Below are 16,743 nucleotides of genomic sequence, written 5' to 3'. Positions count from 1 at the left end.
TCTCTTATTAGCGTGTCATTTCTGTTGATTTGTTGCGGCTGAACTAGCGTGGTTTGGGCTCTTTTTGTCTGATGTGGGTGGCTGTTAACTTGGTGTGTCACCAGCTCATAATCGACTTTTGTAGAAAAGGGAAGACTTTGCTTTCAGACTTTAGATGTGACTAATCACGTGGCCTTTGTCTCATCGTTCGTTTGCATCGTAACTTAGTGTCGATCCTTTGTCGAGCTAGAATGAGTTGGAATGCGAGGCGCGCTAGATTCTATTGTGCGCAAAATTGCCAGTATTCGCCTCAAGCCAAGGACCGTCTTTTTACGGATTGTGAGGTTTCTTTGTCCCTGAAGGTATAAGATCAATTAAATAAAAAATGAAATCCAAAAGAAAAAGTAGTAGGCCAGTTCGCGGCAAAGTTCCAACATCAGGGGGTTCGATTTTCAATTCCGAAAATTGAGAACATGCTCTGATAGGTAGGTTTCAGGGTTTTGGTCTGGAATCAATCAATCACCCATAAAAGCAAGTACTCTCTTAATAAGATTTTATTCACAATTTTTCCTTTGACGATTATAGGACATTCTAGACGAATAATTTGTTGTCTTCCTTGAATTATTGGACAAGATAATTTTAAAAAGTATATTGCCTTTCACCTCTAACTCTTTTTCTTCCTTCAGGGTTTTGAAAATCCTGAAAAATGGGTAAAAAAAGGTTGAATGAGTAATGAAGAGAATAGTTCAGTGATAAAATGTCGATCGATTATTCAAATTTCAAAGTTTGAAGAGAATAGCTCAATGATGTCATATTAGGTTAAAGTGGATTCATTTTGCATGACATTGCTAATACGTAAGGTCAGCGGGAACGAATAAAAGAGAAATAGCAAAGACCTTTTGTTCATCTCGATCTCATTTCCAAATTCATTTAGAATATGACAATTTGAAATTAAAATGTAAGATCACATTCCTAATCACTAACTAGGCCCTTTCTTCATATCTGCCACACATTTCTAATTTCGTTTGAACTCTGTATTAAGCTTTTAAATGATTTATCAAATTATGATTTTTAATAATCAAACAAAAACAGGACCTTTGCTGATTTATTTTAATGAATGCAACTTGCTTGTACACAGATTCTAGCTTTTTATAGCCCAAGCAAGAATTTAACATCGTGAGCGGACCAAGCCAACATCTTTTGGCTTGACTAGAGGGTGAGATACAAAAGAAGATAAGGCAAGGACTAAAAGCATCTGCAACTGCTTCTGTTCAATCAATTACATAATTAAAGATTTTGTGTTAATCTGTTCTTGCTTGATAAAAAAAATTTGGTGGGGCCAAGACTTATGGATGAATATGGAATTTTTTTTAAATTATTGGGTTGAAGCATGATTTCCGAGAGTTGGCCGGGGCAGGGCACCCTTAGCCCCTCATTAAATCCACCCATATTGTCAGACATTTTGGATGCGACAGGAGAAGAACTAAACAAGGAGAAAACTCAGGAGGGCATTGGGAATATATACTGCTGAGAGAGTTGATAACTTAATCAGTGGAGGTTAGGGAAATGAAGAAAATAAGAAAAATAGAAAAAAACCATTAGTAATGAGGGCGAGGATATGGACATGGATGACCCATTTAGCAAGAATGGTTCGGGAAGGCCTACCATTGCTGGGGGAGAGCTCACTCTCAAATTTTATATATATATATATTTTTTTTTCAGTTGGGTCAAAAGCTAACTCTCATTGAGATTGAGCGAACGAAAATGCTTAGAGAGAAAGAGTTTACCTATTTTGGCTCTTCACTTTTCTAATTTTTAAATGACAATTTCTTATTTAATGACCCACAAATTTGATTACTTTTTCTTTAAGTTATTTCCTTTTCAATTGATTACAAAGATTTGATATTAGATTTTATGAATATCAATAATCAGCACTTTGATGAAGGCAGAGATCAACGTATATGCATGTACTTTCAATAGATGCTTATATTAAACCACTGGTCAAAGGCATGATTGGAGCAAATATGAAAATTTCCTAGAGGACCCGAGTGCATATGACCTTAATAAATGTGAACCTTTGTTATTATTGAGTCTCATGTGAAAACCACATAATATAAGAGTTGAGATTCATTAGGGGCATATGCATTTGAGAATGCCTAATGAAATATAGGCATCAGCATGTTAGCTTTAGTTAATTTTACATGTGGGCGACATGTTTAATTTGTAACCAAACAATAAGAGACACGGTTAATGAAAATCTCCTTAGTTAGGAAAGTCCATGCATCAAGAGGATGAGGTCCATGGGAAAGAGAACATGTGCATTACACTGCTCCAAAACAACAACTTGTAATATTGGATTAATCAATATAGACCCCCCCCCAAAAGAAAACTCATTCATTAAATATTGTGTACATTTGGAAATCAGGTGCTTTCTATCTAGCCTTTTCACTTGTTTATCTACATCTTTTAGCGGAGCAGGAAGGCATCTTCTCTTCATTAAACATTTTAGCGTTAGTAATCGTTCAAAATGCATGTGCTCTCCACCAAAGATTAGGAGCCTTGACTATAGAGCACGCATGTAGAGATGAAGACTAGCCATTGTTTTCTTGTCAATGAGTGGACACAACCCAATGATGTTGCCTTGACGAGAAAGCGCGGTCCATTGGAAAGAAAAGATGCACGCCTAAGTCAATAACTTTTACTATTCAATTAGTCAACAGACTGACTTGATCATTAAACATTTTGAATTCGAAATCGTTCAGAAATCATATGCTTTCCTCCCAAAAAGCATGTGCTCTGCCTTTTCATTTGCTTATCTACTTCTTCTTGTGCAGCAGGTTGGCATCCTCTCCATTTTTGTCTATAAGATTTCTATGGGGAAAGGGCAAAGTCTGAGCAAAATAAAAGAAAAAGAAATGAGCGCGAAAAAAAAAGGAGCACCGAGGGAGAAAAAGAGAAGGATTGCTGAGAAAGAGATCATTGATGGAGCATCTGCTTCTTCGTCCTTCCCTTCAATATCCACGGGAGGAGGTAGTAATCAATACGATGTGTTCCTGAGCTTTAGAGGCTCCGACACTCGCAAAGAATTCACTGATCACCTCTACCGCAGTCTGATCAGTGTAGGGACTATACCAATTTCTGTGTTCAGGGACGATAGCAGCCTTGAAATTGGCAAGGATTTTAATTCAGAGATTCTCAATGCTATCATGCGATCTAAGATTTCAATCCCCATCATCTCTGAAAATTATGCTTCAAGCAAATGGTGCCTCCGCGAGCTAGTACACATCATGGACTGCCAGAAGAGCATGTCACACACAGTGTTGCCCATTTTCTACAAAGTGTTCCCATCAGATGTGCGGTATCTAAATGGAAATTTTGGGGAGGCCTTCCATTTGCGTAAGAAGCGTTTTGATAAGAAGGACATTCAGGAAGGTCAACGAGCCCTTACAGAAGTGAGTTACTTGAATGGATGGGAATCTGAGAAATTTGCCAATGGGTACGTACCTTCTACCTGCACCTTTTTTTCTAAGTTTTGTTATTTAGCAAAACCAATGTCATATGGATGAATTGCTTCCACTACAAGCTTACAAAACATCCCAAAATGTCCCAATGAATAACCATAGTGGCCCACAGACTACAAACACTTGTACTCCTTAAGATTTCCCCAGAAAACTACACTAACAACATCTAAAACCTTAGGATCCCTTACTCAATCTTCCAAAGCTTGGTAACCGCCGGATAAATCAATCTCCTATTGCTTCACACGGATCATGTCTAGGTTTAACACCCGTTGTTGCCAGTAACTATCATTGGTAGGTGATCAATAAGTTAATTACAAGTCCTCCATTTAGGCCTGTGGGATACACTGTTCTTAGAGGGATAACATCTTTTTTTTTTTTTTTAGAACGAGTAGGGATAACATCTTGTCCTCCTAAACTTTTTGCAACAAAAATTATCGACCTCCTATCCTTCAACTATCAGTGACCATTAGCCTCATAACAAACTCTTTACTTCTAAAGAATCTTAATTTGCTAGGTGCACCACTATATCTTAATTCAATAAGATCTATCTATTGGAAGAAAAAGAAGGGGAAAAATGAAATGACTGCTACATCATCATCCTATATTGTCATTTGTAAAACCAAGATATTTTGCATGTTAACTGGTCCCATCCATCCTTCACATATATGTGGGTGTCTTTTGATGAGATTACGCAAAATTATGAAGTTATGGTGAGTTTTGTTGTTTGACAGGCATGAAGGAGAATTAGTGGAAGAAGTTGTCAAAACTATTCTGAGCAAGTTGAGACATGATTTTCAGCTTGATATTCCGGACCACTTAGTTGGAGTTGACGATCATGTCAACAAAATTAGGAATTGGGTAGACATTCCTACCAAGCATGCTCGAATGATAGGAATATGTGGCATGGGCGGGATCGGTAAAACGACTCTCGCAAAGGTCATCTACAACCAGTTGTCAAATAAATTCAAGCATTGTAGCTTCCTTCCAGATATACGAGAAACAACTCACAACAAAGGCATTCTTGAAATACAAAATCTACTAATTAGGGAAATACTACCAATGAACGTGGAGTATGTAAAGTTGATGATGGAATTAGTTTGATCAAATCTAGATGTAAAGAAATAAAGGTTCTCATTCTTTTGGATGATGTTGATCACCGAGATCAACTATATGCTTTGGCAAGAGAACGTGATTGGTTTTCAAGAGAAAGCATCATCATTGTTACAACTAGATATGAAGCTGTTCTTCATCAACCTAAATTCAAGGTAGACTACAAGTATGAATTGACAGAATTAGATGTGGTGCATTCTTCATGTTTATTTAAAAGACATGCATTTTCCATGGGTGATTGTCCGAAGGATTTTGAGGGTATCTCTCGTGATATCTTATCCACCATGGGTGGGCTTCCCTTGGCTATCGAGGTCATAGGTTCATACTTGTATGGGGAAACAGATGGAAAAGTATGGCAAGATGTGCTGAAGAAATTAAGAAATGAACCAGATAGAGATGTCCAAAGGACATTGAAGATTAGTTATGATGCATTGGAACCTACACAAAAGGAGATTTTTCTAGATATTGCTTGTTTTTTAATCGGCAAAAATAGCAAATTTGCTAGTTACATGTGGGAGGACTGTGGGCTTTTTCCATATATTGGAATTAAAGAGTTGAAGCTAAGGTGCTTAATAAAAATTGGAGATTGTGGTGAGTTTAGGATGCATGACCAATTGAGAGATCTTGGAAGGAGCATCTTTTGCCAAGGACAACCGCCCGAGAGATTTTTGAAGCCATGGCTCGAAGATAAAGCTTTGAGAAGTAATATGGAAATGGAGGTAACATATGGCTCTCTCTCTCTCGAAGATAAAGCTTTGAGAAGTAATATGGAAATGGAGGTAACATATGGCTCTCTCTCTCTCTCTCTCTCTCTCATAACTCCATAAATTTAATCTGATCCATTTTAGTCTTTTATCTAGTATAAGCAATTACCCCAACTCTTTAGGAAAAAATCTATTCATACACCCATTTATGTCCCCCTTAGATAAATTGTGATAATAATTGGATTATAAGTGTCCCAAGGATGAAAAAGTTACATTATTTGATTCAAATTCATTGATATAAATTACATCCGTCAAAAACTTAATTTTGCAATCAATTTAAGATTCTTTAACTACAATTATACACTGAAAATCTTGTTCACTAAAAGCATGTAATTTTATATCTACTTGAAACTATTGATAATCTAAAAGACTACAATAATTTAATTAAGATGAGGCATATACATCATAGATCAGATAAATGAAGATGTTTTGAATTTTTATTCAAAACGGTAATGTACAACATAAGCTGATCATAATAACTACACGCTAAAGAAAAATTTCACACTTATCACAGGTGCTTGCTTTCTAGTACGGTCAAATGTATTGCGGTGCTCCTATGAATTAGGAAATCAATGTTTGATACACTTTTATTTATTTTTTTCCATTTTGATTTTGAAGATACCTCTTCCCCCACGAGGTATATCTATCTCTTTTCATTCTTCTTGTGTCATAATAGCTATGATGGCAAAAATCACCTTAAGAATCTTATAGGAAAATCCTTACAATGTTTTTAAGGTCGGATCACGTTGGCCTTGTTCATCTCATGGATTCAGGTGTGTGATAAAGAGTGGATTTTCTTATTTTCCTTTCTTTGCTTCTTTCATTTCTCGTTGTCTGGTCCTTCACCTTTCTTAATAAATATTTCTTTCCTCTCCAACTGTTTTATATTATTTATATTTTTGGTACAATGCCCTTTTGTGCCAAAAACCCGACAAACTCGACAATTTAGAGGAAATGTCATGCTTGTTATTATATCGATACCTTTTTCTTTACTAAATAACAATTTCAGCATGCAGTCAATTTTGAAAGTAAGTTTAATTTTTACTTAGATTGTCAATGTTCATGTCGTTTCATTATTTTATATTTTCCATTTAGAGAAGCGTAGTAGGTTCATGACTGATCAGTGGGGGGAATTAACCTGTGCAATTAACCAAGATATGTTGGGAAAGGAAAAAGCTTTACTTTCTCAATTTAATTTAAATTAGTTCTCTCATACCATTATAAAGAACACATTCTTTTGTTGATTCAATAACTATTCTTAAGAGAAATAACATTGACCGTGAGTTTTTCACTAGTTAATACATAAAGTACGGATAATGGCAAATGAGTCAAACCATAAAATTAAGCCCAACCTAAAAAAGAGAAAAAAGAATTCTATTTTTGGTTTGATGGTGTTCGTGGAAGTTCATATTTCACAAAACAATTTGTCTTTTCACAGATTCAGTTTATTCATAATATATCCAAGAAACTAACGAAAAAAAATGCACTTTCAAGTTATGTTGATTAGTTGATAATTTTTTTTTCTTTTTAATGTTTACTTATATCTCCTGCCCTATTGTATCTTTGCACTCGGCCTATAAATAGCATTCCAAAAAAAAAAAAAAAAAAAAAAAAAAAAAAAACAACAAGGTACTATATTCAATTTGGAGCAGATACCGTTGTCACAAAAGTTCATGTGAAAGAAGAAAGGTGTCGAGTGTTGTGAAATATGGATCAATTAGTTGTGAGCCCATACCATGCATATGCACAAAATTGACATGATTAAATTTATCATGAAGATATAAATATAGTATCCTTATCTCTATTGGAAAAGCACATATAGATGGACAAATCATGTTCTTTGGAAAGACAGTTATAATTTATAAGTTGACAGTTCTTAATCTTTCATTATAGTAATTCAACCAGAAAAAAAAAAAATCTCTCATTATAGTAAAAATTCAGGCCGGAAACTGCATTTGAAAGACATTCCTTTTTTTTTTCCCCATAACAATGGACACATACTTCTCTTGGATGGAGTGCACAAGAAATAGTTAAATGCGTTAAAAATCGAATTACAAGGAATTTAAAAAGATAATAAATGAAATTGCATGAAACGGAAGTGCGATCAAAGGAAAATTACAAGGAAAGTAAAAGATGAACTTTGTTGTGCTGTGCGTGTCTGATCTTACCTCTGAGTACCCCTTTTATACCAATGCCTCGTGTCGACCATTCTGTTTCTAGGCCATTCACATGTAACTTCCACATGCATCATATGTCACATGCATCAATTATCTCCTACGTCACTTGCCACATACATCCTATGACACCTAGTCCTATACTATTATTCTTTTCGAGGGAGAGATTTCTCTATTATTCTCTCAACCTAAATTTTTTCAAAATCAAATTCATTATGAATCGTATTATTTAAATGAATCCATGGGCTATTTTCATCATTTAGCTCTTAAAGGGGAAACCACCATCATTAATAGCAATTGTCCACTGTCTAAACATAGTTAATTATATATATATATACACGTGTTTTGCTTCTCTTTTAAGAGGGAATTGCTCATCATTTGAAACATCAATTGGTGTCACCTGCTCAATCCAATATAAATGGTGTGCATAGCGTGGGTCATGTCTAGTCTATATCTAATATAACATGATACTATAGTTATAGAAATAAGATTGGTGTCACTTTAGGTCCATTCCAATTTTACTATTATTTAAGGATTCTCCTACTAATAAAAAGTATGGCAGAGGAGTGAAGTTTCACTTTGGTAGAGTACTCCTTCTCTAACCAACACATCCCCCACCTTTAAAAGTTATATAATATTCTCTTCATCAACATGTTGTACCATCCCCAATTTTTATCACCATTCTCTTTTTATTTTTAAGAGTTTAAGTTACAAAGTTCACATAAAAATAAGCATAATGTTAACATAACATACGCGTAGCATGTGTATAGAGTATTGTGGACATTAAGCAAAGTCCATTTACAAAAATAATACCATTTCTAGGTCGAATTTTGCTTTTTTCATGTTACAAATGCATGTTCTTGAACACGTCGAGTGAGGGGCATTACTGGCTTGAGATTACTCTGCTCTAGAAGTGCATGTTAACATATGAGTACTAATTTCTAATTTCTAATTCACCTCTTGAGAAGCATGCCTGTGCTAAAAACGAACGTCAATAATTTACATCAACATACCTCTAGAAAACCTATCTGACAAAAATGGGTACTAACGGCTACCTAAGTTCCATAATGGTGAAATACTCCATTAACTCTCATTGCCAGGGGGGACACCAGATTAATTAAGTCCGGCTGGACGATTCAAACAGGAAATTATTTGCACTTAATGGTGCAAGGTATCAAACCCATATCATGATACACAAAAGCGCATTCCTTAACCACTAAATGAGCAGCGTGGGGTTGCCTCTCAAACATTTCAGCCAAATCTTTCAGCAAACTATCAACTGTTCCTTATATTGCTTTTGGTAAATCTTAAAGAACTTGACCATAGAATAAATTGCAAAGAAAAAATAACGCCCAACCGAGTGTGACTAGGTGCCCACTTTGATCCAGAATCGCATCTCTACGGTGTTCAAGCGACTGAGTCTTGCTGGAGGCCCAGCCACCGACCAGTAGCTTTGGCTACTTGCGATCTCTGTTGTGGGCATCTCAGTCTGTTCCTCTGAACGTTTACGCAATGTCAATGTGTAGATTGAGTGGCGGCTTGATTTATTTGTGGTCAATCTCGAGATGCTAATCCAATAGAAAGTTTAAGATTTAAAATTTCGATACTTGAACGTTATCCAATACTGTCACTGATCAGCTAAGCTTTGTGGGGAAAAATCATAAAGTATTGTTGTTAATGTCAATCAAGCCGTCTGGGATTTTGTCACCATCTTCTTCCAATTAAATGATCTCCTTTAGCAACAAAGTTTAAGCGGTACTTTTGACTTATAAGATGCGAAAAGAAATGGTGCCAGTCTTGGGAAACGGACATACGTATCTTCACTTTTCTGTTTAGGTAACATAAGTAGATTTTTTTTTCAGAAAGTTTCGTGTGGCAGAGTTTGCCAAAAGATGTTGCCCAGCATCGACAAACCTACTGTTCCATATGTTAAGACCTTAATCTAACTATAACACCATGTAAGGAAGTTAATTAGTTCATTTTTAGTTGGTCAAAAGCCAGCTCTCTTTAATTAGTTCATTTTTAGTTGGTCAAAAGCCAGCTCTCTTCCAATTTCTATCAAAATCTAAAATATTATTCAAATGCTAAAGGTGTATTGCTAAAGAATGATTAAATACTTAGGCTCTGTTCGTTTTGCAGAAAATAATTTTCGGGAAAACGTTTTTCTTGTTTTTCATTTCACGGAAAATGAATTCCTTGGTGAAAATGTTTTTCATGAAAGGAAAAAAGTCTTCTAAATTTGGGGAAAACGTTTTCCATTTTTGGAAAGTGGAAAACATTTTTCTCACTTGATTTCTTTTATCTCACACTTCTACAAATCCTCACTTCCTCCTCCCTTTTCTTATTCTTCTTTTCCTTTTTATTCGAATTATTTTTTAATTTTCTTTTTCTTTTTTAATTCGAATTATTTTTAATTTCCTTTTTCTTTTTATTTTGTTTCCATCTTCTTCTTTCTTGGCTAATCGTGGTCGTCACCAGGTGAACCTCAAGCTTGTTGATCTTAAGCTTGCACTCGTCGATGGCAAGCCTCGAGCTTGATGCTCATGCTCGCCAATCTAGTGAGTGGAAAATATTTTACTTACCGAACACTGGAAAATATTTTTCGAAACATTTTTAGGTTCTAGTCGAACACCAAAAAATATTATCATTTTCTAGGAAAATGACTTCTGGGAAAATATTTTCTGGAAATGGCCAATTTTCTATGAAACGAACGGACCCTTAATAACAATAGTTAACAAATTGAAAATCGGTGCTTACTTAGCTACTTAACAAGTGACCCATGGGTACTCTTTAACATTCGTCTTGTTTTAAAAGGTTTCATGTATTTCCACTTTAATAAAAATCAAAGTACATGCACTACAAAATTCCAAAAAAGCGAGAGGTAAGAATTGAGGTGTTTCATCTTGAATTTTTTAAAGCAAGAAAAAGTGTTCTTTTTATTTAAAATATTGTTTGAATTTTAAATTTTTTTTATCAAAATACTATGTGTGTGTTTATCTGTCAACATTTATGTTTGGCGAGGGGTAAAAAGATGACAAATTGTGAAAGTATGGGGTTTAGAAAAGTAAAAGTAAAAAATCGAAGTCGATTCAAACACTCAATTGATTGATTTGATATGCAGCATTTCGGGAGCAGCTTCGATTATTGGCCCCATGGCTGTTCCTCTACATGCACAAGTGAACTGTTTAAAAAGTTACCGAGCTCAAGGTTCCTTTCATTATCTTGGACGACCATAAGTGGAGACTTTAATGAATTGTTTCCTGAATTAAGATGGCTTCAATGGTTATACATTAAACCCGATATATTTTCTTCAGCAATCAATTTGCATCTATCTAAATTAGTGGTCTTTGGAATTGTCACAAAACAAGCTTACAAATGATTGGGGAGGATGGAGTTCGATCATGGTAAGTTGGACAAAAAGACATCTTCTATGATCTTTGCTTTATTTTGTTTTATCAATTAAACTCATTTTTGATAGCTTTTTCTCTTTTGTATAGGCGGCAAAGCAACTAAAAGTTCTTAACCTTTCAAATAGCCAGGAGTTAAGATATACTCCTAATCTCTCGGCTTTCACGAAGTTGGAGATTCTCATCTTGTCCAGTTGTTACGAATTGAAACAAGTTGACCCTTCTATTGGCAAACTCAAGAGGCTCATTTCCTTGGACTTGTGTAGATGTCATAATCTGAAAGAGCTACCAGAGGAAGTGGGGGAATTGCAAAAACTAAAAGAACTCTTTTTAATTTCTACTGGCATTACAAAGATTCCTATGCCAATCTATTCTCTAAGGAAGTTAGAGGAACTAGCTATCGGATCTTGTCATTCATTGGATGAAATCCCTGTCGCAATTGAGAATCTTTCGTCTCTCCAGGACCTTAACCACAATTTCCATTCATCATTGAGGAAAATCCCTCATTCAATTGAGAATCTTTCTTCTCTCAAACGATTTAAACTAGGTCGTTGCAGGTTATTGACAGAAATACCTAGCTCAATTGGGGATCTTTATTCTCTCGAACAACTTGATCTCGAGTTTTGCTCCTCATTAACAAAAATCCCTAGCTCAATTGGGAATCTTTCTTCTCTCAAACAACTTCAGCTAAGGTTTTGTTGGTTATTGACAAAAATCCCTAGCTCAATTGGGAATCTTTCTTCTCTCAAACAACTTCAGGTAGGGTTTTGCTGGTCATTGACAGAAATTCCTAGCTCAATTGGGAATCTTTCTTCTCTCGAACAACTTGATCTACAGACTTGCTCCTCATTGACAAAAATCCCTAGCTCAATTGGGAATCTTTCTTCTCTCAAACAACTTCAGCTAGGGTCTTCTTTGGTCATTGTGAGAAATCCCTAGCTCAATTGGGAATCTTTCTTCTCTCAATCAACTTCAGCTAGGGTCTTGCTGGTCATTGACTGAAATCCCTAGCTCAATCGGGAATCTTTCTTCTCTCGAACAACTTGATCTACGAAGTTGCAAGTTATTGACAAAAATCCCTAGCTCAATTGGGAATCTTTCTTCTCTCAAACAACTTGATCTACGGAGTTGCGAGTCATTGATAGAAATCCCTAGCTCAATTGGGAATCTTTCTTCTCTCGAACAACTTGATCTACGAAGTTGCAAGTCATTGACAGAAATCCCTAGCTCAATTGGGAATCTTTCTTCTCTCGAACAACTTGATCTACGGAGTTGCGAGTCATTGATAGAAATCCCTAGCTCAATTGGGAATCTTTCTTCTCTCGAACAACTTGATCTACGGAGTTGCGTGTCATTGATAGAAATCCCTAGCTCAATTGGGGATCTTTCTTCTCTCAAACAACTTCAACTAGGGGATTGTGTGTCATTGAGAGAAAATGGGGTTGTAAGTTGTTGACATGATTCCCTAGCTCAATTGGGGATCATTCTTCTCTCAAACAACTTCAGCTAGGGGGTTGTGTGTCATTGAGAGAAATCCCTATGTCAATTGGGAATCTTTCTTCTCTCATACTATTTGACTAGAGGTTTACAAGTCACTTAGAGAAATCCCTAAAGGCTTGCAAGTCATTGAGAGAAATCCTTAGCTCAATTAAGAATCTTTTCTCTCAAATATCTTTACCTTTACGAGTGTTGTTCACTAAAAGAAATTCCTACCTCAATTGGGGATTTAACGAATTTGCAAAGCATTGGGGATTTTTGACCTTGAATAGCTACCGATTGCTATTGGATGGTTGAACAAACCGCCAAAGGCCATTTCTTGAATCTTGTGATAGTCTAAAAGGGGGAATTCCAAGAGAAAACAATGACTTGTCTTCGCTCGTGATTCTCCATATCACTAGCACATTGATATTTGACCCGCCAGAAAGCATCTAGAATCTTTCTTCTCTATAATGCCTTTACCAAGAGGGCTGTAAGGAGCTCGATCATTGCTAGAGCTTTCTTCTGACTTAACATATCTTTAGGTCAATTAGGTTGCCAAAGCTTTCTTACCTATTCCACCTGGAAGAACTTCATTTTTATGGATACGATCAACTTAAGTACTTCCCAAAGCTTACCTCAAGACTCTTGAAACTTTGTGTTGACTCCTGTCCTAAGTTGATATTGCCTGAGCTTGACGGATTCAAGTACTTGGAAGAGTTGTCAATAAAACACTACAATTCCATTGAAAGAATGGATCTCTCACAATCGAATCTTCTGAAAGGATTGGACATTGAGGATTGTGATAATCTAGTTGAAATTTAAGGCCAAGGTAAATTGAAGTTCTTGGAGACAATACGTACATATAGTTGCAAGTCCATTAGAAGGCCGATCCATCCGAAATAACGAGGGCTTGAAGGGATTATATACTTGCTATTGCGACAATCTAATCAAAATACAAAATCTTGATAAGGTGGAGTTGTTAGAGATGTTCAATGTCTGTAGTCGTGGTTCCATTGGAAGATTACCTAACCTCTGATGCTTTTGGAACTTGAAAGAGTTGAATATCAATGGTTGTCATAATCTACATGGTGTTAAGACTCAATTCCCAGTCTTACATAATTGCAAGAGTGGGGAAGTCGGTCCTAGAAGCTAACGTGATGCTTCAGCCAAGATCAAAATTTAGATCCGATTGTGGTTCTTCATACGTTAGAAGGCGTTAGTCATCTGGTAAGATTCTTTGTTCTTTAACAACTAGCATGAGCGAAAAGTGTAATACTTTTCTAATAGATATATCTTTTAAGAATTATTTGCTCGACGCTTGGTATCTATTTGATATGGATTTGCCTAATATTTGCTGTTGATTGCATCACGGCAATGTTTTTTCAGCTAATCTTCAATCGACAACTTTTGCAGATGGATTGGCGGCTTGTGAGGCAACAAATGAAAATTAACGACATAGGTAAACAAGAATTACTTAGTGATTTACAGTTTCCCTCTTGGTAAACTCAAGATGAGAATTTTTCATCAAGAGGTTGATCTTACGCAACTCAATTTATAAACTATGCGCGCCTGATCCCTTTTTTCTCTATGTCTCAAACTAGTATTTTCCTTTAAAAAATCCTCCGCCATTTTGAACTCCTTTTATGAGAAATTTTATGTGTCAGATTTGACTATCGGTAGATATCTTGTTTAGGACAAACGGCTCTCGATTTTTCGTGATGATGGGAAAGCTTCGTCCATTGTTCATTCGAGCATGAATTCCCAGTAAGGAAGAGAAATTGAGCTAAAATAAAAATCAAGGTTCAATTTTTTTTTTTTTGCATGATTTAAAAAAAGTAAAATTTAGTTTTGGCTAGCCTTTTTCATCTATGATTGTAGGTAGGCTTTCCATAAACAATTGTGAGACTCACAAAGATTATCAAACGAGATAAATTGGTGCTACTTTTGTGACAGGTCCGGTTGGTCTATGTAATGATCAAGTTTTACCTTTGGAATTCAATTCAAAGAGCTCTATAGATGACCTTTTGCATAATTGGGACAATTTTTTGCTTGCTCTGTAAAACAAGCTAGGCGAGGAGCTTAAGATTTTGCTTATTATTTTCCATCCCATTTGATCTTGAAGTTGTCGTGGAATCATTTTATCAAATGATTGATCTGGGTCTGGCTAACTTGGCTGAGGCAATTCATAGTCCATACCAGAGAACGATCAAATGGAGAAGAGGGATTTTGCTGAGGTGTCATTAGCAACAGCCGAAGGCTAGCTTTTGGGCAACCTTGAATAGGCTCATAGGCCAACTGGAGTGTCCTAAGGAAGTTTTTTATGCCTGTGAAGATCAAAGCACTTGATATGGTTTCATCAGCACAAAACTGAATGATTGTGAAAGTATTATTTTTTAGTTGAATCTACTTGCTGTATGCTCATTAGGTTCTACCTATATTAAGCAAATACATACGTGCTGATTTTTCTACATGTTAACCAAATGCAGAGTTCTTTGATGCAATGCGCTCTAATGGTATCATTCTTAAACTCAGTTAGGCTTTACAGGTAGAGGTATGCACTGTCGGTCCTACCATAACTGTGAAAGAGTGACTTGTGTACTTATATTTAATTGAATGTGCTGTGTGCTTGTTAGGTTCTACCTTTCTATTAATCGAATATGTATGTGTTGATTTTTCTACATGTTACCCTAAAGCGGAGTTGTTTGATGCGGTCTTGTTCTAATGATATCACTTTCAAACCCAATGAGGCTCTACAGATGGAGGTATGCACTACCGGTTGTACCATAATAAAGCAACTTGTGTGCTTATACTATGTGAGCTTTGAAATATCACCAGAAATCCGTGGACTAGGATGCATGATGGCAATCTCCTCTTTTTCTGTTAGTTTATAATATCTTTTGAACGTTGTGATAAAGGTCTCTGATACGATGAGCATAAATCCCATGTATGCAGCATTAAATTTGTAAAGTTAAATAGACGTGCAAACCCCTGGAATGCCACAACTTTGCACAAAGGGATACTTAAATGTCATAACTTACGAAAGGTACTCTTAAGTGCCAAAATCGGAACAAAATGGATCGGTGCCAATTTGGCCAAAATCGGCCAAATTGCATACATGGCATTTTCTTGTGATTTCTGGCGACTTCTTTTACTGGTGTGGCAAATGTTTTTTTTTAAAAAAAAACCGACGTGGACGACAAAAACGACGTCATCCATCCACATTGAGTGTGCTGACCTAAACAACGTCGTTTAGGTTATTATGCGTTGACCTAAACACCGTTCCTCCCCATCTGCATTCACAGTAGATCTCAGGCCCTTCTGTCTATCACCGTTCACGCCCAGAGCTAGTCATCGGTCGCTGTCGTCAGTTGCCGTTGTTGGTCGCCGTCGCCGCTCACCGCTCACCATTGTCAGTCGTCGTCACTGCTCACCATCGTCGCTCGTCCAGGTTCGGCCCCTTCTCTCCCTACCCCGTGATGAAATTAGGGCTCGATTATTTTATTTGGGTTTGCTCGATTATTTTATTACAGCTCCGATGGAATTTGTGTTGATACATTTCAACTAAAACTTGCTAACATCACACAAAGAGACTAGAATTCTCATTATTTTCGTGAATTTTTCTTTCAAGCCAATGTCAGAGTATGCTTTGATTGTTGAGTCACTGGCTATGCATCTCCTTAAGAGCATCCTAAGAAAGCAGGTGACTAATGCATCTTCGAGAAGAAAATTAAGTCCTTGAACCATCATACTTGTGAGGCTGTATATGGTATGTCCTTGAACCACCCTGCTTGTGAGGTTGTATAGGGTATGTTTATCAATCCAAAATCCTAAATGAGAACATAACAACTTGTAGCTAAAATTTTATTGGTAAAGTTACAAACTAAGAAAAGTTTTAAGCGGGAATAATAAGAACTTGAAAGGGTATTGAAGCATGTTTTGGTGAAGCTATTTTTTGGAATGGGCTTTGCAGCTTGCGTTAGTCTTCTTTGAGAAAGGTATTACCTGCTTGTCTAAATTTGTTATGGGTTAGGATAGTCTAAGACTTTGGAATGATCTGTCTGTGCTTCATTTTCTCTTTGTTTTTCTTTAGCTTTAGCGACATAAAATGCTTCCCAATTTAGTTGTTCTAATTTTAGTTTAAACTTCTAAAGAAATTTGTAGGAGTCAGCGGCTGTGATTTAATTAAATTGATGTACATTCTCTCACATCACAAGTTTAGTTCAGTAGATAAAATTACTTGGGTTGTGATTGTTGTGGGGACTTATGCTTGTTGTGAGGACCTCTGTTTTTGGTTAATATTTCAAGGGAA

The 16,743-nt window shown here is 36.2% G+C and overlaps 2 protein-coding genes and 1 pseudogene across 2 annotated transcripts; all 3 read left to right on the top strand.

Annotated features, from left to right (window-relative positions):
• The window catches only part of LOC108957610, a 59,424-nt pseudogene that overhangs the window by 1,285 nt on the left and 41,396 nt on the right, over window positions 1-16,743 (top strand).
• Window positions 3,186-4,601, top strand: LOC120292115 (disease resistance protein RPV1-like). The gene is made up of 2 exons (XM_039310016.1): window positions 3,186-3,475; window positions 4,232-4,601. The coding sequence occupies exons 1-2, from the start codon at window positions 3,186-3,188 to the stop codon at window positions 4,599-4,601; spliced, it is 660 nt and encodes a 219-aa protein (XP_039165950.1).
• On the top strand, window positions 3,348-14,902 carry LOC104432182 (disease resistance protein RUN1-like). The gene is made up of 4 exons (XM_039310147.1): window positions 3,348-3,475; window positions 4,232-5,389; window positions 13,848-13,893; window positions 14,388-14,902. Exons 2-4 carry the CDS (start codon window positions 4,841-4,843, stop codon window positions 14,492-14,494), a joined length of 702 nt encoding a protein of 233 aa, XP_039166081.1. The 5' UTR covers window positions 3,348-3,475; window positions 4,232-4,840; the 3' UTR covers window positions 14,495-14,902.

Source organism: Eucalyptus grandis, chromosome 3, assembly GCF_016545825.1.
Source record: "Eucalyptus grandis isolate ANBG69807.140 chromosome 3, ASM1654582v1, whole genome shotgun sequence".
Classification (NCBI taxonomy): domain Eukaryota; kingdom Viridiplantae; phylum Streptophyta; class Magnoliopsida; order Myrtales; family Myrtaceae; genus Eucalyptus; species Eucalyptus grandis.
Note: the sequence above shows the minus strand (reverse complement) of the source record. Positions and strands in the feature narration are given on the sequence as shown.